The sequence below is a fragment of the Bos javanicus genome, chromosome 19 (genome assembly GCF_032452875.1).
Source record: "Bos javanicus breed banteng chromosome 19, ARS-OSU_banteng_1.0, whole genome shotgun sequence".
Taxonomy (NCBI): domain Eukaryota; kingdom Metazoa; phylum Chordata; class Mammalia; order Artiodactyla; family Bovidae; genus Bos; species Bos javanicus.
The window spans coordinates 29,331,267-29,351,054 of NC_083886.1; the positions used below are offsets into that span (position 1 = coordinate 29,331,267).

Sequence of the window (19,788 nt, forward strand, 5' to 3'; positions counted from 1 at the left end):
AAAGGTGTGTTTTATTCCTGCATTCAGTGTTTCCCTCACACTTTGCACGGGGACAAGGGAAGCGGGGACCTGAAACTGACTTTATTTTCACAAACGTTAACTGAATATATATTTCTGGAATTAACCTACTGGGTGTAGAAATTGCTCTAGGAATTGACGGAGAAGGGCTGCAGAGGCCCACCCCAGGGAGAAAGGGAGGGGCGGGGCACCCTTAGACCCCGCCTCTTCCTGCGGCGCATGAGGATGACGTTGATCTGCGCGCCAGAATTCGAGGAGCTGACGGACTGGGAGAAGTGCTACCACGCGGTAAGGCTGCCGCGCGCGCTCACAAACCCGGATACCCCCTACAAACTGAACCCCGTAGCTACCCATGCCAAGCTTGATTTGGGCGGGCGCAGGATCCCTACCTGGCAGAGCCGCACCCAGCGGAGGCCTGCGTGCTTGCCTTAGTGCAGGCGTCCATTTGCGTTTGTTGGTTCCCCGGCATGGGATCCCCCACGTAAATTCACCCCCTCTCTAACAGTTCATTCAACCAGCGAAATAATCTGTTGGCCTCCAGTTTTATATCAGGTACCATGCTGGTCTTTGGGGAGACAGCCCCGATGTAGACAATCCTGTGTCTGTGCTCTTGGAGCGTCTATTTCACTGGGAACGATAGACGAAAGTCAACTGGTTTAATAATCAAAATGATTTCGGGATGTGATCATTCCTGTGAAGGAACTATGGTCAAGAGAATAACTGAGGCGTCTAACTTTGGAAAGAGTCATAAGGGAAATTCCGTGACGGTTCAGTGATTAAGACTTAGCGCTCTCATTGTCGAGGGCCTTGGTTCAATCCCAGGTCGGGGAACTAGGATCCCACAAGCCTCGGCAAATAAATAAATAAAAATAAAAAATTTTAAAAACCGTTAGCATGGGGTAGAGGCTTAAAAAAGGCAGAATCAAGATCTGGCAGGAGCACCCGTAGCTGAAATGAGATCTGTCCTGGAATTTGTCAGTCTACAAGTTTTTTAAATTTTTTTGGTTGATGAACCGAAAGACTTCCCTGCTGGCTCCAATGGCAAAGAATCTGCCTGCAGTGCAGGAAACCAGGGTTTGATCCCTGGGTCAGGAAGATCCCCTGGAGGAGGGCATTGCTACCCACTTCAGTATTCTTGCTGGGAGAATCCCATGGACAGAGGAGCCTGGTGGGCTGTGGTCCATGGGGTTGCAAAGAGTTGGACTCAACCTAGCATTCACACATCTGGGCTTTCGGCTCAAGCAATAGATTGGATGAGGGTGGTGTTAACTGAGATGGGAAATGGGAACTGAAGTTCTGGAGAACCGATAAATCAAATTTTCTGTTTTGACCAAAGCAGGCTATTTAGTGTTTATGAGACTTCTCCGTGGCAATGTCAACTAAGGATTTGCATGTGTGTGTTTGGAGTTTTCAGGGAGAGTCAGAGTTGAATAAGTGAAGTGAAAGTCACTCAGTCATGTCCGACTCTTTGTAAGGTTATGAAATCTGTTGGCAGATATCAACTCAAATTGTGTAAAATTGTCATTTTTAGTAAAAAATGGTTGAATGATGGCAGTTTCATTGGTTCAGTCTAAGAGATGATATTTAAAGCCACCGGTCTGAATGAAGTCACTTAAGAAGAGCATTTAGAAAGGAGAAAACAAAGGGCAGGGCCTTGGGCACCCACTTTTTAGAGGTGGAGCAGAAGAGTAGGAGCTTCCCTGGTGGCTCAGCTGTAAAGAATCCACCTGCCAGTGCAGGAGATGTGGGTTCAATCCCTGGGTTAGGAAAAATCCCTGGAGAAGGAAGTGGCAACCCACCCCAGTGTTGTTGCCTGGGAAATCCATGGACAGAGGAGCCTTGTGGGCTACAGTCCATGAGGTTATAAACAGTCGGACATGACTGAGCGACTAACAACAAGAAGAGTAAGAGCCAGCACAGGTGACTGAGATGGAGCAACCAGAGGTAGAGGAATACCAGGAGAGTGGTGTCAGGAAGCCGAGAGAGGAGAGTGTTTTAAGAAGTAGAGAATGAGTAAGTCATAGCTTCTGAGAGGTTGAATAGGTAAGAAGTTAAGTGACCTGGAGATTGGCAACGTTGCAATCTTCATTCAGTGACCTTGACAGAATAGTCAGATTCAGCCCTGAGTAAGTTAGATTTGAGATACCTGTGAGTTGTCCAAGTGAAGAAGTGAGGCAGTGAGCTTCCCACTTGTTTGTGAAGAGGCTTTGTACACTTGGAAGTGCTGTGTGCGCGTGTGTGAGAGAGAGATCAGAGCTGAATGAATGGTGCGAATCAGAAGCTCTGTGCTCACATAGGAAGGAAGTATCCCTAAGCACTGGAGCAGCGAGGAGGGCTTCAGAGTTGGTGCGACCTGTACTAACCTCAACAAATGGGAACGCTTTGGATAGGATAGAATTAGACATAGACATTCTAGGATGGGGCAAAGGAATGGCAAGGAGGCCAGGCAGTGTTTAGTGAGTGAAGCCAAGGTCCTTTTGAGAAGCAGTGGGATCAGAAGTTGAAAAGTAGTTGGGGATAGACCTGGAGGGTCTTTGACTGTCAGGCTTTGCATTTACCTTGAACAGGGACGTAATATTTTGAAACACTGAAATAGAGGAACTGTCGTTTGACTTTACTGGCCAGCCCAGTCCAGCTCATCCTTTAGGTTTACACTTAGATGCCACTTCCCTTAGGAAGTGTTTCCCACTCCCACCTTACTAGGTTTATCCCTTCTTCAGGGGATTCTTCCCAACCCAGGGATCGAACTCAGGTCTCCTGCATTGCAGGCGGATTCTTTACCAGCAGAGCCACCAGGGAAGCCCTTCCCTTAGGAAGTCTTTCCCACTGCCACCGTCCTAGGTTGGTACCCCCAGTCCCTTGACCTTGACCGTACTGGATTGGAAATGTCTGGATGCGTTTATCCCTGAATGCCCCCAATACTTTCCCCCACCCCATCCTTAATGTCTCCAAAGCCTCAGCTGAACTGAACTTGAAACCAGTTCAACAGATAGGCTCTAGTTCATGTTATTTTTTAGGAACCTAACTTGTCTTTCCAGCAACGGACACCTGCAGAGATGTCCTCCGTTCTTCACTTCTATGTCCGCCCCTCTGGCCACGAGAGGGCAGCCTCTGAATACATTCAAAGGAAGCTGCAAAGGGAACTGCCAGAGCTGCAGGGTGTCAAGACCGAGCAGTGCTACAATGTGAACTGGACAGGTTGGGCCAGTTACTGGATTCTTGGGCAAAGTACCAATCGCCAGCGGCAGTGTCCTAACGTCTCCTTGCCCTGTTTCCCTGCAGCGGAGTCCTTCCCGAGCAACAAGGAGATGAAGAAGCTGACATGGCTATTTGGCTGCCCCTTGTTACTGGACGATGTTGCTCAGGAATCCTGGCTTCGTCCTGGCCCCACAGACCTGCTGCTGGAGGTCGGACCGAGGCAAGTGTTTCAGCCTCAAGCAACTTGTTCCATGGTCCAGAGCCCTTCCAAACACTCTGCCACCCCTGCCACTCTCATGCCTCTTCCTCCTCTTGTGATCCTTGGGAGATTTGTTTTCCCTTCACCCCACTCCCCACTTTGAAGACTGAGGCAGCTCCCAGGCATGTTCTGGAAATATAACAAGTTGCATTCCTAGACACTGAAATTGAAACATTTTGATACTGCAGGAACAGTTATGGTTTGATTTGAATGACCTTTGAAAGCACGTTTCTCAGTGCCCAAATCTAAGGCTGGAGGCCAGTGGTATGGGCGGGGATGGGGGTGGGGAGTGGAGGTTGGAGACTAGCTGGACAGCAGTGGGCAGGATCCACCTTCTCAGCTGGGGCTCAGGTCCTAACCATCTGGTCCTAACCAATCTACAGGCTGAACTTTTCCACCCCAACATCCAGCAACATTGTGTCAGTGTGCCAGGCTGCAGGGCTGGGGGCTGTGGACCGCGTGGAGCCAACCCGGCGCTACCTGCTCTCGGTGAGGCAGTAGGCAACCAGGTGGAGATCCAGAGGAGGAAGTGGGCAGGAGATTGGGTCCTGCAATCCAAGGAAATGATGAGAAGCAGGGGGAGCAGTTTCTGATTTGAGGCCTGCCCTATTTGCAGCTTGTTCACTGCTTGAGGCTGCCTGGTCGAGAAGTAAATAGGATGGAAATCCAGCCTGTGCTCCTGTTTCTAATGTGTGCCTGCTGACAGGCACTCATGCCTAGAAGGGGCATCTTTTTCTAATCTGAGCAAAGGTGCTGGAGAGGCTAGCAGTGGGCTGGCTTTGTGTGGCTTGGAGGACCGAGGGTGAACCATTTTGTCCATACTTCAACCCTGCACCCCTCGCCCTCGCTGTATGTCTCCACCCCTAGTTTGCCCACCCACCTTCAGCTGACCTGGAGGCCATTGCCCTGGCTACCCTGCATGACCGGATGACAGAGCAGCGCTTCCCCCAGCCCATCCAGAGCTTCTCTTCAGGGTGCATCCCAGCACCCCTGAGCGGCCCAATTGACGTGCTGGCTGAGGGCCGGTCTGCCCTGGAGAAAGCCAACCAGGAGCTAGGTGAGCAGGGGTCCCTGAAGGAAGGCCCAGGCCAGGAGAATAAGGGTGCAGTGTCCCACAACCAGCTTCTCTGGGCGTTGTCTCCTAGGTCTGGCCCTAGACTCCTGGGACCTGGATTTCTACACCAAGCGCTTCCAGGAGCTGCAGCGCAACCCCAGCACTGTGGAAGTCTTCGACTTGGCTCAGTCCAATAGGTGGGGAGGGATGGGGACATTCTGGTGTCTGAGTCTGTGGAGGTTGGAAGATCATAGGGACCCTCCATGGCTCTTTCTTGGCCTAAGAAAGTGAAAGTGTTAGTTACTCAGTCATGTCCAACTCTTGGTGACCCTATGGGCCATAGCCCGCAGGCTCCTCTGTCTGTGGGATTTCCCTGGCAAGAATACTGGAGTGGGTTGCCATGCCCTCCTCCAGGGGATCTTCCTGACCCAGGGACTGAACCCACATCTCTTATGTATCCTGAATTGGCAGGTGGGTTCTTTACCACTAGCACGACTTCTTGGCTTAGGTGCCTCCCTGAGTCTGAGTGCCTGGGTTCCCCATCCATCCAATAGTCTGCATCACATCTTGGTTTTATCTTCACTCGGGATCTGGATAATCCACAGTGACAGGCCATTGGAAGCTTATGACTTTCTGAAATCTGTTTTGACCTGTGGCTGTAACTCTGCCTTTTATGCTGGTGAGGAGAAGAAGTGGCAAGGCCTGAGACATGACCCATGTTTCCGCCCTGCCCTCCCCTCCCCACATCATCTCGGCAGCGAACACAGCCGACACTGGTTCTTCAAGGGTCGACTCCATGTGGATGGACAGGAGCTGCCACACTCGCTGTTTGAGTCCATCATGAGCACCCAGGCGTCCTCCAACCCTAACAACGTCCTCAAGTTCTGTGACAACAGCAGGTGGGTGGTGCCCTTGGCTGGGCACAGGGGACAGGGTGCCCCAGTCTCTAATGGGGTAAGTGCAGATCCCAGCAAGGAAGCCAGGCCCAGAACGATGTGTCCACAGTGCCATCCAGGGGAAAGAAGTCCGATTCTTGCGGCCTAAGGACCCCACACGGCCAAGCTCCTTCCAGCAATGTCAGGGGCTGAGACATGTTGTCTTCACAGCAGAGACACACAACTTCCCTACAGGTGAGCTGAGTACCCAGGAGGGAAGGTGAGATCAGAGTGTAGGGAGGGGCAAAGGTCCCAGCCGCCCTCGCCCTGGGGACCAGCAGGTTGGCTGCACGTCCTTATTTTCAGCGGGGTGGTCAGTGGTGGACCTTGCTCTTCAATAGCCATACCTCTCCCTCTCTCTTCACAGGAGTAGCCCCCTTCAGTGGTGCAGCCACTGGCACAGGGGGCCGGATCCGAGATGTCCAGTGCACAGGCCGAGGGGCCCACGTGGTGGCTGGCACTGCTGGCTATTGCTTTGGAAACCTGCACATCCCAGGTCTCATCTCTTTGCTCTCTGCCCAGATTCCTCCTCCTGCCAGGCACTGGACACTTTTCTCTCCTAAGTTAAGCAGTCATCATGGGCACCTTTTCTTGGGATAAAGGGCTCTAGAGTAGCTGGCCTTTCTCCAGCCATGGTCATGAGGACAGTACGCCAAGGGAGACCCACGTCTGGCTTTGCAGAACTACAATTTTCTTAAAAAAACAAAAACAAAAAAACAACCTAATACAGAGTTAGACTTTTGACCATCAACTGCCCCCAAAATCCAATTTCTTAGAAAGTGCTAAGAGCTCTGATCCCAAGAGTCAGACTCTTCCTAAAGGGTCCTAGTTCCTCTGACTTCCATCTTTACCATCCATCCCTCTTCCTCTTTCCTTCCCAGGTTACAGTATGCCCTGGGAGGATCCAAGCTTCCAGTATCCAGGAAACTTTGCCCGACCCCTGGAGATTGCCATTGAGGCCAGTAATGGGGCTTCTGACTACGGCAACAAGTTTGGGGAACCAGTGCTTGCTGGTGAGGCTGGAGGGTGTAGGGGACTATTATCCTTGACATGGATATTAGTCCCAGAGGCAGGGTGGGGTGTGTGACCCAGTAAGCGCTGAGGAGCCTGGATGACTAGACCCTGTGCCCTCTCCCTGTGACGTCCATGTTCCAGGCTTTGCCCGCTCCTTGGGCCTTCAGCTTCCGGACGGCCAGCGGCGTGAGTGGATCAAGCCCATAATGTTTAGTGGAGGCATTGGGTCCATGGAAGCTGAGCATGTGAGCAAGGAGCCCCCAGAGACAGGTAAGAGCCCCCCACCTCTCTCCAGGTCCCGCCAGCTTTTTCCCCAGCACATGGCTACTGCAGGAGTGGAATCTCAGTGGTTTGTTTTGTATCTCCCGGCTCCTGTCTCTTCTCCACTGGACAGGCTTTTAAGGTAGGGCAGGGCTTTATGCCAGTTGGGCAGGCTCAGTCTGTGAGGCCTCTGTCCTTTCCCCAGTTGACTTCTCCATGGCAGGGGCCCACCCTGCTTAGTCAAGGCAGCCAGTGTTTTACCCAGCACCTCTGTTTTTATCTGCAAGTTCAATTCAGTCAGTCAACGTTTACTGAGGGCCCATTGGGTGCTAAGCACTGTGCTAGGACCTGTGGTGGAATCAAGATAAAGGCTGGGTACCATTTATTGAATGGGTGACCAGTCACATGGCTCAGAATTGAAAAAGCAAAGAAAGATTTTACAGTGAAAACGCTGCTCTCCCTGACCTCCAGCCACCCAGTTTCCCTCCCTAGAGATAAGCAATGTTAATTGGTCATTCTTGTACCCTGCCAGAAGTACTTCCTGCATACATAAACAGACCCATGTGTATATTTGCCTCCTCTGTTAAAACAACTAGCATGTGTACACACTTTTTTTTGGTTGTGCCACACGGCTTATGCGATTTAGTTTTCCAAAGACGGATTGAACCCCAGGCCCCAGAAGTGAGAACGTAGAGTCCTAACCACTGGACTGCCAGGGAATTCCCCACCTATTTTTTTTAATAACCATTTTATTGAGATATAATTCATGTACCATAAAGTGTGCCCTTTAAAATGTATAAGTCAGTGTTTTTAGTATATTCACAAAGTTGTGCCTTAAGCACTAATTCTGGAACATTTTCGTCACCCCCAGAAAGAAACCCTGTATTCACAAGCAGTCACTCCCCACGCTCCTCCTTTTGGCCTCTGGGAACCTGTAATCTATTTTCTATCTCGAAAGATGTCCCCGTTATAAATGTGTTTGGCCTCTTTCACTTAACATGATGTCTTTATTCGTATTGTAGTATGTATCAGTACTTCATTCCTTTTCATGACTGAATAATATTAATATTCTATTATGTACCTATAACACATTTTCTTTATCCACTTATCAGTTGGTAGACAAGTGGGTTGTTTCTGCTTTTTGGCTAATTATGAATAATGCTGCTGTAAACAATTGTGTACAAGTTTTATTTTGTATTTATGTTGTTATTTTTCAAGTATGTAACTAGGAGTGGACTTGCTAGGTCTCATGATAACTGTACTCAGTCTTTTAAAAAAAACCTACCACACTGTTTTCCAAAGCAGATGCACCATTTTACATTCCCCTCAGCAGTGTGTGAGGGTTCCAGTTTCTCTAGATTCTCATCAACACTTTGTTATTATCTGTCTCTTTGATTACAACCATCAGAATGCATATGAAGTATCAGTAGTATCTCATGGTGGTTTGGGTTTGCATTTCCCTAAGGACGCATGATGTTAAGCATCTTTCCATATGTTGGTTGACTATTCCTATGTCTTCCTTGGAGAAATATCTGTTGAGACCCTTTGCTCACTTTTAAATTGGATTATTTGCCTTTTTTATGGAGTTCTAAGAGTTCTTTGTACAGGTAGATACATGATTTGCAAGTATTCTCTCCCATTCTGTGGGTTGTCTTTTTACTTTTTTCATGGTGTCCCCTGAATCACAAATGTTTTAAATTTTGGTAAATATAGTTTGTTTATTTTTGTTTTGTGGCTTTTGGCTTACAGTGCCATGACTAAGAAACCATTGCTGAGTCAAGGTCACCTGGATTGACTTCTATATTCTCTTGTAATACTTTCTAGCTTTTATCTCCTACATTTAGGTCTCTGAAGCATTTTGAAGTTTGTATATGGTATGAAGTAGGGATCCAATTTCCTTATTTGACATGTGGATATCCAGTTGTTCTAACAACCCTTTTTGAAAAAAACCTTTTAGCTCTGTGGTAAGTTTAAAAGCAGAAAGTATAAGTCCTTCGATATAGTTCTTTTTCAAGATTGTCATGGCTTTGTTCTAGGTCTCTCAGATTTCTGTATAAATTTTAGGGTCAGCTCATCCATTTCTTTGAAAAAGGTGGCTGATTGTATTGGCTTGAAGATCACTTTGGGGAGTATTGCCATCGTAACAATATTGTCTTCCACTCTATAAACATCAGATCTTTTTCAATTTATTTAGGCCTACTAAGGTATTTCATGATTTTTAGTGTATAAGTCTTATATTTCTATTAAGTTTATTCCTAACTATTTTTTTCTTACTGATGGGGTTCTAAGTGGGTAGGTATACATCTGTACTTTGCTTTTTTTCAGCTTAGCAATATGCTTGGAAATCATTTCCTACTGATGAAATCATTTTACTTCATTATTTCATATGTAATTTTCTTTTGCAGTGAAGCTAAAACTTAGTTTTTCACTGTATGGCTTATACCATAATTTATTTAACCAGTTCTCTGTCATTCAGTTCAGTTCAATCACTCAGTTGTGTCCGACTCTTTGCGACCCCATGAACTGCAGAACGCCAGGCCTCCCTGTCCATCACCAACTCCCGGAGTTCACCCAAACTCATGTCCATCGAGTCGGTGATGCCATCCAGCCATCTCATCCTCTGTCGTCCCCTTCTCCTCCTGCCTCCAATCCTTCCCAGCATCAGGGTCTTTTCCAATGAGTCAAATCTTCGCATGAGGTGGCCAAAGTATTGGAGTTTCAGCTTCAGCATCAGTCCTTCCAATGAACACCCGGGACTGATCTCCTTTAGGATGGACTGGTTGGATCTCCTTGCAGTCCAAGAGACTCTCAAGAGTCTTCTCCAACACCACACTTCAAAAGCATCAATTCTTCGGTGCTCAGCTTTCTTCACAATCCAACTCTCACATCCATACATGACCACTGGAAAAACCATAGCCTTGACTAGACGGACCTTTCTTGGCAAAGTAATGTCTCTGCTTTTGAATATGCTATCTAGGTTGGTCATAACTTTCCTTCCAAGGAGTAAGTGTCTTTTAATTTCATGGCTGCAGTCACCACCTGCAGTGATTTTGGAGCCCCAAAAAATAAAGTCTGACACTGTTTCCACTGTTTCCCCATCTATTTCCCATGAAGTGATGGGACCAGATGCCATGATGTTAGGTTTCTGAATGTTGAGCTTTGAGCCAATTTTTTCACTCTTCTCTTTCTCTTTCATCAAGAGGCTCTTTAGTTCTTTGCTTTCTGGCATAAGGGTGGTGTCATCTGCATATCTGAGGTTATTGATATTTCTCCCGGCAGTCTTGATTCCAGCTTGTGCTTCCTCCAGCCCAGCGTTTCCCATGATGTACTCTGCATATAAGTTAAATAAACAGGATGACAACATACAGCCTTGATGTACTCCTTTTCCTATTTGGAACCCAGTCTGTTTTTCCATGTCCAGTTCTAACTGTTGCCTCCTGACCTGCATATCTCTGTCATTAGCATGTAGATTATTTCTTGTGTTTGGTAACACAAATAATGCTATTGTTTAAGTTTGTTCATTGGCTATTTTGCGCATGTGAATAATCTGGAGGGTAAATTCCTTGGAGTGTATTTAACTCAATGAATGTTGACAGATACCTCTAATGTTGGCTGCCCTTTATCCTCACACTGCTTTGTACTTGTACTAACTGTCGTTCCCTAAGTGCTCTGATTCAGCCCTCCTTCCTCGCAGGCATGGATGTCGTGAAGGTTGGCGGTCCTGTCTACAGGATTGGAGTTGGGGGCGGAGCTGCTTCGTCTGTGCAGGTAAGTGGGAATAGCCCAGATGCCAACTCCATGATCTTTCAGGGCCCCATGCATGGGTGAGGCGTGAGCTCCCAGCCCCCTGAACTGAGCATGCTGTCTATATCTATCCCCCCAGGTGCAAGGAGACAACGCCAGTGACCTGGATTTTGGGGCTGTGCAGCGGGGAGACCCAGAGATGGAGCAGAAGATGAACCGTGTGATCCGGGCTTGTGTGGAGGCCCCTGGGGGAAACCCCATCTGCAGCCTCCATGACCAGGGTGCTGGTGGCAATGGTGAGAAAGGGGGTTGGGACAGGGGACTGGGCCTACCTGGTCTCTGCTTGGTTCAATTTAGGGAGAGGCTCAGCAGTTGGTTTAGGTTGAGGATCTGTAATCAACCTGACAGCTCAGGGTCCCATTCTCCACCCACTACACATTCTGAACAGGCCCAGGGTTGAGGGTGGGAGCCTGCTACCGTGGGATAGTTGCTGGATAGGGTGCAGCAGCGGTTCAAACAGGGATGCACAGAATTAAGGGCTCTTTGGGAGGCTGGGAATGGCCTTTTGTTTGCCCGGTGCCTGCCGCGGCCATGTGAGCACCTCTCCCGGGAACGCCCCCACCAGGCAATGTCCTGAAGGAGCTGAGTGACCCGGCTGGAGCCATCATTCACACCAGCTGCTTCCAGGTAGGTTGTCCTCTGTGAAATCTGTCCGCCTCCCTGCCCATGCCAGTCCTAGCAGCCCCACCCATTTTCCCCTCACTCCCAGCAAGATCGTAAGACTTTGGAGCAACCGCTGTCCCTTCTTTTTCGTCCTCCCTCATGGATGTGCAGCTGGGGGACCCAACCCTGAATGCCCTGGAAATCTGGGGGGCCGAGTACCAGGAGTCGAACGCACTTCTGCTGAGGCCCTCTGACCGGGACTTCCTGAGTTGTGTCAGCGCCCGGGAACGCTGCCCAGTCTGCTTTGTGGGCACCATCACTGGAGACAGGAGAGTGAGTTGGCCCAGGGAGTCAGTAGTGGATGCTGTAGGTGGACTTGAGCTGCCGGGGCCCAGGAAAGAGAGGAACACAGGGGAGCCGTGGGGAATAGCATGTAGGCTGTGGGGGCGGGGTTTAGGGGGTGCTCAATAGGAGAAGCCAGATGGGGTGGAAAGAGCACTTCTGCCCTGCTTTCCAGAAGAGTTCACTCCCTGCTGGTGGTCATAGCCTCAGCCCCTCTGGGTGGTGTCCCTCTGGTCTACAGATAGTGCTGGTGGATGATCGGGAGTGGCCTATGGGCACAGGTGGCCAGGTGGATGCGCCCCCCACTCCTCCCCCAACCCCTGTGGACCTGGACCTGGACTGGGTGCTGGGCAAGATGCCCCAGAAGGTACATGGGGGCAGGAGGCATCTCCCTTCCCTGGCCCGGCCCCACCCTCTGCCCCACACGTGCCTTGTCACCTGTATGCCCAGCGCTCCACCCCGGTGCTCACACCCCTGTTGCTGTCTGTGTCGCAGGAGTTCTTCCTCCAGAGGAGTCTCCCCTTGCTGCAGCCTCTGACTCTGCCCCCAGGGCTGAGCGTGCGCCAGGCTCTGGCGCGGGTCCTCAGGCTGCCTGCCGTGGCCAGCAAGCGCTACCTCACCAACAAGGTCCTCCCTGCACCCTGCTCCACCCCCTTAGCCCTCTGCACCCCTCCCTCTGCTTGCCCACCCCAGGAACGGCTGTGGGGGTCCATCAGGGAGGGAGAAGGGTCAGGACAGAAGCCTCGCCCCCTGCTGCCACCCCCGTCTTGCATGTTCAGGGTGAGCCAGGCCACCCTCTTGTCCGTGAGCCTCTGGCCAGCTCCCCCCGGTTCCTCAGGTGGACCGTTCTGTGGGCGGCCTGGTGGCCCAGCAGCAGTGTGTGGGACCCCTGCAGACCCCTCTGGCAGATGTGGCAGTTGTGGCACTGAGTCACCATGAGCTTGTAGGGGCCGCCACAGCCCTGGGAGAGCAGCCAGTCAAGAGCCTGCTGGACCCGAAGGTTGCCGCCCGGCTGGCTGTGGCCGAAGCCCTCACCAACCTGGTATTTGCTCTGGTCACCGACCTCCAGGTGAGTCCCCTGCGGCTTCTGGCCTGGAACTCCAGGCCTGTGGGACACAACCACGTTCACCATCCACTTAACTGCTGGCCTCCAGCCTCCCTACACCATGCTCTCTCTCTAATGCAAGTCTGCACTTCCCAGGATGTGAAATGCAGCGGGAACTGGATGTGGGCAGCCAAGCTCCCAGGGGAGGGTGCAGCTCTGGCTGACGCCTGTGAGGCTATGGTGGCAGTGATGGCGGCCCTGGGTGTAGCGGTAGACGGTGGCAAGGACTCCCTCAGCATGGCTGCCCGGGTTGGCTCTGAAACCGTGCGGGCTCCTGGTGAGGTCTGGGTGCCAGGGGGCAAGGGGCAGGCCTGTGGGCTCGGACTCCCCCTCACATGCTTATGCCTTGCTCTGCAGGGTCACTGGTCATCTCAGCCTATGCTGTCTGTTCAGACATTACAGCCACTGTGACCCCAGACCTCAAGCATCCTGGGGGGAGAGGTATGGTTTCTTCCCCCTCCTTCATGGGTTCTGTATTCACAGCTCAATCCTTTGTTTGGGGTCTGCTTAATGAGTACTCAGGTCGTCTCAGCACTGGGGCTGTGGTGCCTTCCGGGGCTGATGATTGGGGTGTCTTACCACATCCTGGGAGCCTCAGTGACCCTGCATGGCAGAACGGGTTCTTCTGAGCCATTGGTCTCCCCTCTGCCATCCCTCTTCTCCCAGGCCACCTGCTCTACGTGCCTCTGAGTCCTGGGCAGCACCGGCTGGGGGGCACAGCTCTGGCTCAGTGCTTCTCCCAGCTTGGCGAGCAGCCTCCCGACCTGGATGTTCCTGAGAACTTGGTGCGAGCCTTCAGCATCACCCAGGGGCTGCTGAAAGGTGAGTGGGGCTCTGGGGGAGATGGTCCTTGTGGCTGACATGGGAAAACAGGCAGTCATCAGCTGAACCTGTGAGAGTGGGGCAAGAGGGACCCAATCCCTTTCTCTCTGGTTCTCTGCTGTAAGCCCACATTCTCACACTTGCCCTCTCCTGACTGTCCAGAAATGGGGGTGGGGCCGCCAGGTTTGGGTCTCAACACTGCTAAGCATTTTTCTCCTTCCTCCAGACCGCCTCCTCTGCTCAGGCCATGATGTCAGTGATGGAGGTCTCATCACTTGCCTGCTAGAGATGGCCTTTGCTGGGAATTGTGGGATAGAGGTGGACATCCCTGCACCTGGGGTCGATGGTGAGGTCTAGATTCGAGCAGGTCTGCCTGTCCCCATCCTATGGACCCTGTGTCCCTCATTTAAAGACTGGAGTGTCCCCAACTCCTTCCCTCCCGAGTCTCCTTTTGTCTTTTCTGATCACTGAGCCAGGTGACATTTCTGTTCCTAACTGCACCCCTCTGAGAGAGCCTCACCCCACCCCGATCCCTGCCTTTGTTCATATTTATCCCCCGACTCCACCTCTGAGTCCCTGCCAGTACCCCAGTCACCTTGATGCCCCTGTACTCTCCCAGCCCTGCCTGTGCTGTTCGCCGAGGAGCCAGGCCTGGTGCTGGAGGTGCAGGAGCCAGACCTTGCCCAAGTGCTGATGCGTTACCGGAATGCTGGCCTCCACTGCCTAGAGCTGGGTCTCACAGGCGACACGGGGCCCCACGCCATGGTGAGGAAGTGAAGAGTGGCAGGCCTGCACAGGGCGGGTCTTGGTTCGCCTCTGCCAGCCTTGGAGGCACCCAAGGTGGACATCCTGAAAGATTTGCGCCCCCTACCCAGGTCCGCGTGTCGGTGAACAGGACGGTGGTTCTGGAGGAACCTGTTGGGCAGCTACGAGCCCTCTGGGAGGAAACCAGTTTCCAGTTGGACCGGCTACAGGCAAAACCACACTGTGTGGCCCAGGAAGAGCAAGGGCTGAGGGAGCGGGCAGGGCCCACCTTCTGCCTGCCGCCTACCTTCCCCAGAGCTTCCGTGCCTTGTGAGCCTGGTGAGGGAGTGTGTGCAGAGGCTTGGATTCCCTGGCACTGTGGGCCTTGGGGAGGAGCCTGAAGCCTGGATGTGGGGTCCTGCCCTGGACAAGATGTCTAGGGGGCTGGGGTGCAGAGGTAGCCCTCTGACCCAAGGACACTCCTGCTCCTCCCCCAGGTGGTCCTGCCCCCCGAGTCGCCATCATTCGGGAAGAGGGCAGTAATGGAGACCGGGAGATGGCAGATGCCTTCCACTTGGCTGGATTTGAGGTGAGCGGGGTGCCTGGTGGGGCCGGGGCTGGACTCAGGCCATGGGCCTTCTGATGCCTCCCTTCCCCCTCCTGCCAGGTGTGGGATGTAACCATGCAGGACCTGTGCTCTGGAGCCATCGGGCTGGACACGTTCCGCGGTGTGGCCTTCGTAGGCGGCTTCAGCTACGCGGACGTCCTGGGCTCTGCCAAAGGTGGGCGTGGGGCCTCTGCCCACCCCCTCCCCACATCTTCCTAAGAGCTGCCTTAGCCCTCTTCCCTGCCTGAGAACTGGCCTCTCACCTCCGCGAGGCCAGCCAGGAGCCAGCAAAGGCCTGCAGGTAGCTTAATGAGGCTGGGGGCTGAGTGCCGCCCTGTCAGACACAGCAGCTGCCACTCAGCATGGCTAGGGCTTTCTGTTTTTCAAGAGAAGCCCAAAAGTCCCAGTTAAATGTTAGGCGACTAAATAAAAAATTTTGAAAATGCTCTGCTGGCTAAACAGAAAGCTGGTCCTGGGCCATCTCGGGCCCAGGAGTTGGCAACACCTGTTTCAAGCAGGTAAACCTTCCCTGGTGTTTGCCAAGAGCTCCTCAGAATGGGGGAGATCCTGGGCGAGTGTTAACAGGGCACGCTAGGACAGAAAGATGACAGTCCCCTTTCACTCCAGGTCTCACCCCAGCTTCCTGTTCCCTCCTAGGCTGGGCAGCTGCTGTGACCTTTAACCCGCAGGCCGGGGCTGAGATGAAGCGCTTCCGCCAGCGGCCAGACACCTTCAGCCTGGGCGTGTGTAACGGCTGTCAGCTGCTGGCCCTGCTGGGCTGGGTGGGAGGCAGTTCTAGTGAGGAGGTGGTGGAGATGTGCCAGGAGTCCTGGCCGGCCCGGCCCGGTCTCCTGCTACGCCACAACCTGTCTGGGCGCTTTGAGTCGCGCTGGGCTAGTGTGCGCGTGGGGCCCGGGCCAGCCCTGATGCTGCGAGGGATGGAAGGCGCGGTGCTGCCCGTGTGGAGCGCTCACGGGGAAGGTCAGGCTCCGGGAAGGCTGGGGTGGGGAAGCCTGAAGGCTGGGGTAGGGGGAGGGCATGAGGGAGCTTGCTCTTACATCTCTTGTCCCTGCTTCATCACAGGTTACATGGCATTTTCTTCTCCAGAACTCCAAGCCCAGATGGAGGCCAGGGGCTTAGCTCCACTGCACTGGGCAGATGATGATGGGAACCCCACGGAACAGTACCCCCTGAATCCCAACGGCTCCCCAGGGGGTGTCGCTGGCATCTGCTCCCCCGATGGCCGCCACTTGGCCCTCATGCCTCACCCGGAGCGGTCTGTGAGGCCTTGGCAGTGGGCCTGGCGACCTCCTCCATTTGACACTCTAACCACCTCCCCCTGGCTTCAGCTCTTCATCAATGCCCGGAATTGGACCCAGGAATGCAGCTGCTAAACAGGCCGGAAGGCTACCCTGGGCCCCGTGGTTTGTACCCAGGGTATCTTTAGAAGTACGTCATCAGTTCAGTTAAGTTCAGTCGCTCAGTCGTGTCTCTTTGCAACCCCATGAACCGCAGCACGCCAGGCCTCCCTGTCCATTACCAACTCCTAGAGTTTACCCAAACTCATGTCCATTGAGTCGGTGATGCCATCCAATCATCTCATCCTCTGTCGTCCCCTTCTCCTCCTGCCTTCAATCTTTCCCAACATCAGGGTCTTTTCAAATCAGTCAGCTCTTCGCATCAGGTACCCAAACTATTGCAGTTTCAGCTTCAACATCAGTCCTTCCAATGAAGCCCAGGACTGATTTCCTTTAGGATGGACTGATTGGATCTCCTTGCAGTCCAAGAGACTCTCAAGAGTCTTCTCCAACACCACAGTTCAAGAGCATCAATTCTTCGGTGCTCAGCTTTCTTCACAGTCCAACTCTCACATCCATACGTGACCAATGGAAAAACCATAGCCTTGACTAGACGGACCTTTCTTGGCAAAGTAATGTCTCTGTTTTTTAATATGCTGTTTAGTTTGGTCATAACTTTCCTTCCAAGGAGTAAGCATCTTTTAATTTCATGGCTGCAGTCACCACCTGCAGTGATTTTGGAGCCCCAAAAATAAAGTCTGACACTGTTTCCCCATCTATTTCCTATGAAGTGATGGGACTGGATGCCATGATCTTAGTTTTCTGAATGTTGAGCTTTAAGCCAACTTTTTCATTCTCTTTCACTTTCATCAAGAGGCCCTTTAGTTCTTCACTTTCTGCCATAACGGTGGTGTCATCTGCATATCTGAGGTTATTGATATTTCTTCCGGCAATCTTGATTCCAGCTTGTGCTTCTTCTAGCCCAGCGTTTCTCATGATGTACTCTGCATATTAGTTAAATAAGCAGGGTGACAATATACAACCTTGATGTACTCCTTTTCCTATTTGGAACCAGTCTGTTCCATGTCCAGTTCTAACTGTTGCTTCCTGACCTGCATACAGGTTTCTCAAGAGGCAGGTCAGGTGGTCTGGTATTCCCATCTCTTTCAGAATTTTCCAGTTTATTGTGATCCACACAGTCAAAGGCTTTGGCATAGTCAATAAAGCAGAAATAGATGTTTTTCTGGAACTCTCTTGCTTTTTCGATGATCCAGCGGATGTTGGCAATTTGATCTCTGGTTCCTCTGCCTTTTTTAAAACCACCTTGAACATCTGGAAGTTCACGGTTCAGTATTGCTGAAGCCTGGCTTGGAGAATTTTGAGCATTACTTGACTAGCGTGTGAGATGAGTGCAATTGTGTGGTAGTTTGGGCATTCTTTGGCATTGCCTTTCTTAGGGATTGGAATGAAAACTGACCTTTTCCAGTCCTGTGGCCACTGCTGAGTTTTCCAAATTTGCTGGCATATTGAGTGCAGCACTTTCACAGCATCAAGTACCTCTTATTATTCCCAAATGTGTCTTGAACAGACAAGGACCAAAATGCCAAAAAAAGACCTCAGCTAATTTTATTAATCTGCCTCCCTTTGTCTTGGGATGTTGGATCTGTTTTCAGTCCTGTTTTTGATGGGCCCAGGAAGCAGCATGGGCTTCAGAGAAAGAGCCTGCCTGGGAAGTTAGGATGCATGCAGGCTGGGGGTTTCCCTTGCCCCACTTCACTGCACCACGTCACTCGTGTCATTTATCTGGGTTTGGAGGGTAAATCCTGTGTCCCATCCCCCTATCATCAGGGTTTAAGGGGATGGGGGTGGACAAAAGCATACAAGTCAGGACCTGGGCCTTCTCATCTGAAAGACAGCTGAAGCTTTCTTTTTAAATGCAGCACTGTGCTAAGTGGTAACAGACTTTGGCAGCCTCTCTGATAGTGTTTCCAGCTGTGTCATAGGGGTTGCCCTGGTGCTGGCCTCTGAATTCAGTACCCCTGATTTTTGCTTCTCCTAATTTAGCAGCTCCCTTCCTGACAGAAGTGGTCAGCACTCTTATCCCCAGCACTGAGCCTTTAATATTCATTTCTTCATTCATTCCATTCATGTTCGATGATTTGCAACAGTGCCAAACACTGTCAGTGCTGCCAGGGACCTTATAGTCCAACAAGATCTGTATGTGGTGTGTATGTATACACACCAGACTATTAGAGCTGCAAGAAAGAAGGAAATCCTGCCATTTGCAACAACATGGATGGACCTCAACGGCATGAAGCTAAGTGAATAAGAGAAACAAGTCCTGTATGATCTCACATGTAGAATCTAAAAGAAGCTGAACTCATGGAAACAGGCTAGAATGGTGGGTGGGGGGAAAGGGAATGTTGGTCAAAGGGTACAAACTTCTAGATTACTTGATGAGTAACCTCTGGGGTTCTAATGTACAGCATGTTGATTGCAGTTAATAACTGTTGTGTACCTGAAAGTTGCTGCAAGAGTAAATCTTAAAGATAGTGATGTAGATATGCATGTGCATGCTAAGTCACTTCAGTCATTTCTGACTCTCTGACCCTGTGGACTAACCCACCAGGCTCCTCTGTCCATGGGATCCTCCAGGCAAGAATACTGGAGTGGGTTGCCATGCCATCCTCCAGGGGATCTTCTCGACCCAGGGATTGAACTTTCGTCTCTTGTCTCCAGCATTGGCAGGCGAGTTCTTTATCATTATTGCCACCTGGGGAGTCCAGTGTGAGGTGTGGTGGTAATCATTTGCTAGTGTGTCAAGTCAATACATTGTACACCTTAAACTCACATAATGTGATGTCAATCATATCTCAATAAAACAAAAAAATACCAGTATATGGCACCTACCATGAACCAAGCATATGCTAGGCATTTATATGTATCTAAATTATTTTTCATAAGAGTTCAGCAAGGTACTTGATAGCCCCCTCCCCACTTTTTAAAACAAAGGAAGAATTAAGGTTAAATAAATTGCAACATCTACTTCCTACTGTCCTAAAGTCACATTTCCGGGAGGCAGCATTGTCAGGACTTCTTGCTGACAACCATCCTTGCTTCCTTTGTCCAGAGAAGTGTATGTGGAAGTTTCTCATGACTGCTGTGACTGTCCTGTTATACAGCTCCCTAAGTAGCTCACCATCTTGGAAATTTCTCTGAGGGAATTCTTTGGTGGTCCATGAGAGCAGGAACTCCCTTTCTGCCCTCCACTGTATCCAACACCTAGCACAAGGCCTGTCACCTACATGGTGCTCAATAAATATATATTGAACAAATGAATAAATAATGTTAAAATTAGTTAAGGTTGATAACATTTTTTCCCTTAATAGAAGAGTGAACTTAATGAACTGGGCTTATGGGTGGTTTTGTTTTGCAAGCCTTCAGTCATTTCCCCTTTTTACTTCCTTTCTCCAAAGTTGCAAGCTTTTGTCATTGTGTCAGATGAAGGACAGCATATGCATGTGTTGGGGCAGATGGAGGGGTGGGTAGAGAGATGGGGAGAACCAGTAAGTCTTGTCTCTCTTAATTTAACATCTGCCTGGCAGCCAACAGCCCCCTTCAGTTTCACAGAAAAAGCACTAAACTGAGTGTGTGTCTGATATGTGTTAAATGAGGGTTCCAGGGGGTCCAGGCAAAAAGAGGGGGTTGTTTGTGCAGAGGTCCA

General features: G+C 50.9%; 1 protein-coding gene across 3 annotated transcripts; it reads left to right on the forward strand.

Moving 5' to 3' along the window:
- Positions 1-273: 273 nt before the first annotated feature.
- PFAS (phosphoribosylformylglycinamidine synthase) lies at positions 274-19,421 on the forward strand. Of its 3 annotated transcripts, XM_061390987.1 has the most exons (28): positions 274-306; positions 3,036-3,216; positions 3,301-3,436; positions 3,859-3,964; positions 4,343-4,532; positions 4,621-4,726; positions 5,288-5,428; positions 5,535-5,659; positions 5,832-5,960; positions 6,346-6,477; positions 6,620-6,748; positions 10,434-10,507; positions 10,623-10,779; positions 11,109-11,170; positions 11,318-11,479; positions 11,730-11,855; positions 11,984-12,115; positions 12,327-12,557; positions 12,690-12,870; positions 12,951-13,034; positions 13,260-13,415; positions 13,642-13,761; positions 14,035-14,180; positions 14,291-14,498; positions 14,657-14,748; positions 14,827-14,941; positions 15,424-15,747; positions 15,850-19,421. In XM_061390987.1, exons 2-28 carry the CDS (start codon positions 3,075-3,077, stop codon positions 16,158-16,160), a joined length of 4,017 nt encoding a protein of 1,338 aa, XP_061246971.1. In that variant the 5' UTR covers positions 274-306; positions 3,036-3,074; the 3' UTR covers positions 16,161-19,421. The 3 variants fall into 3 exon arrangements, 1 of the variants encoding a protein (XP_061246971.1); XR_009731288.1 differs by lacking the exons at positions 274-306; positions 3,036-3,216; positions 3,301-3,436 and having other exon boundaries at positions 3,791-3,964; positions 14,291-14,489; positions 15,850-16,215; positions 18,694-19,421; XR_009731287.1 differs by lacking the exons at positions 274-306; positions 3,036-3,216; positions 3,301-3,436 and having other exon boundaries at positions 3,792-3,964; positions 15,850-16,215; positions 18,694-19,421.
- The last annotated feature ends 367 nt before the right edge of the window (positions 19,422-19,788 follow it).

Coding starts and splice junctions, on each gene's coding strand:
- PFAS (XM_061390987.1), top strand. CDS start 3,075: ATGTCCTCCGTTCTTCACTTCTATGTCCGCCCCTCTGGCCACGAGAGG. Junction 6,478..6,619: donor TGGGGAACCAGTGCTTGCTG/GTGAGGCTGGAG, acceptor TCCATGTTCCAG/GCTTTGCCCGCTCCTTGGGC. Junction 13,035..13,259: donor CAAGCATCCTGGGGGGAGAG/GTATGGTTTCTT, acceptor CTCTTCTCCCAG/GCCACCTGCTCTACGTGCCT.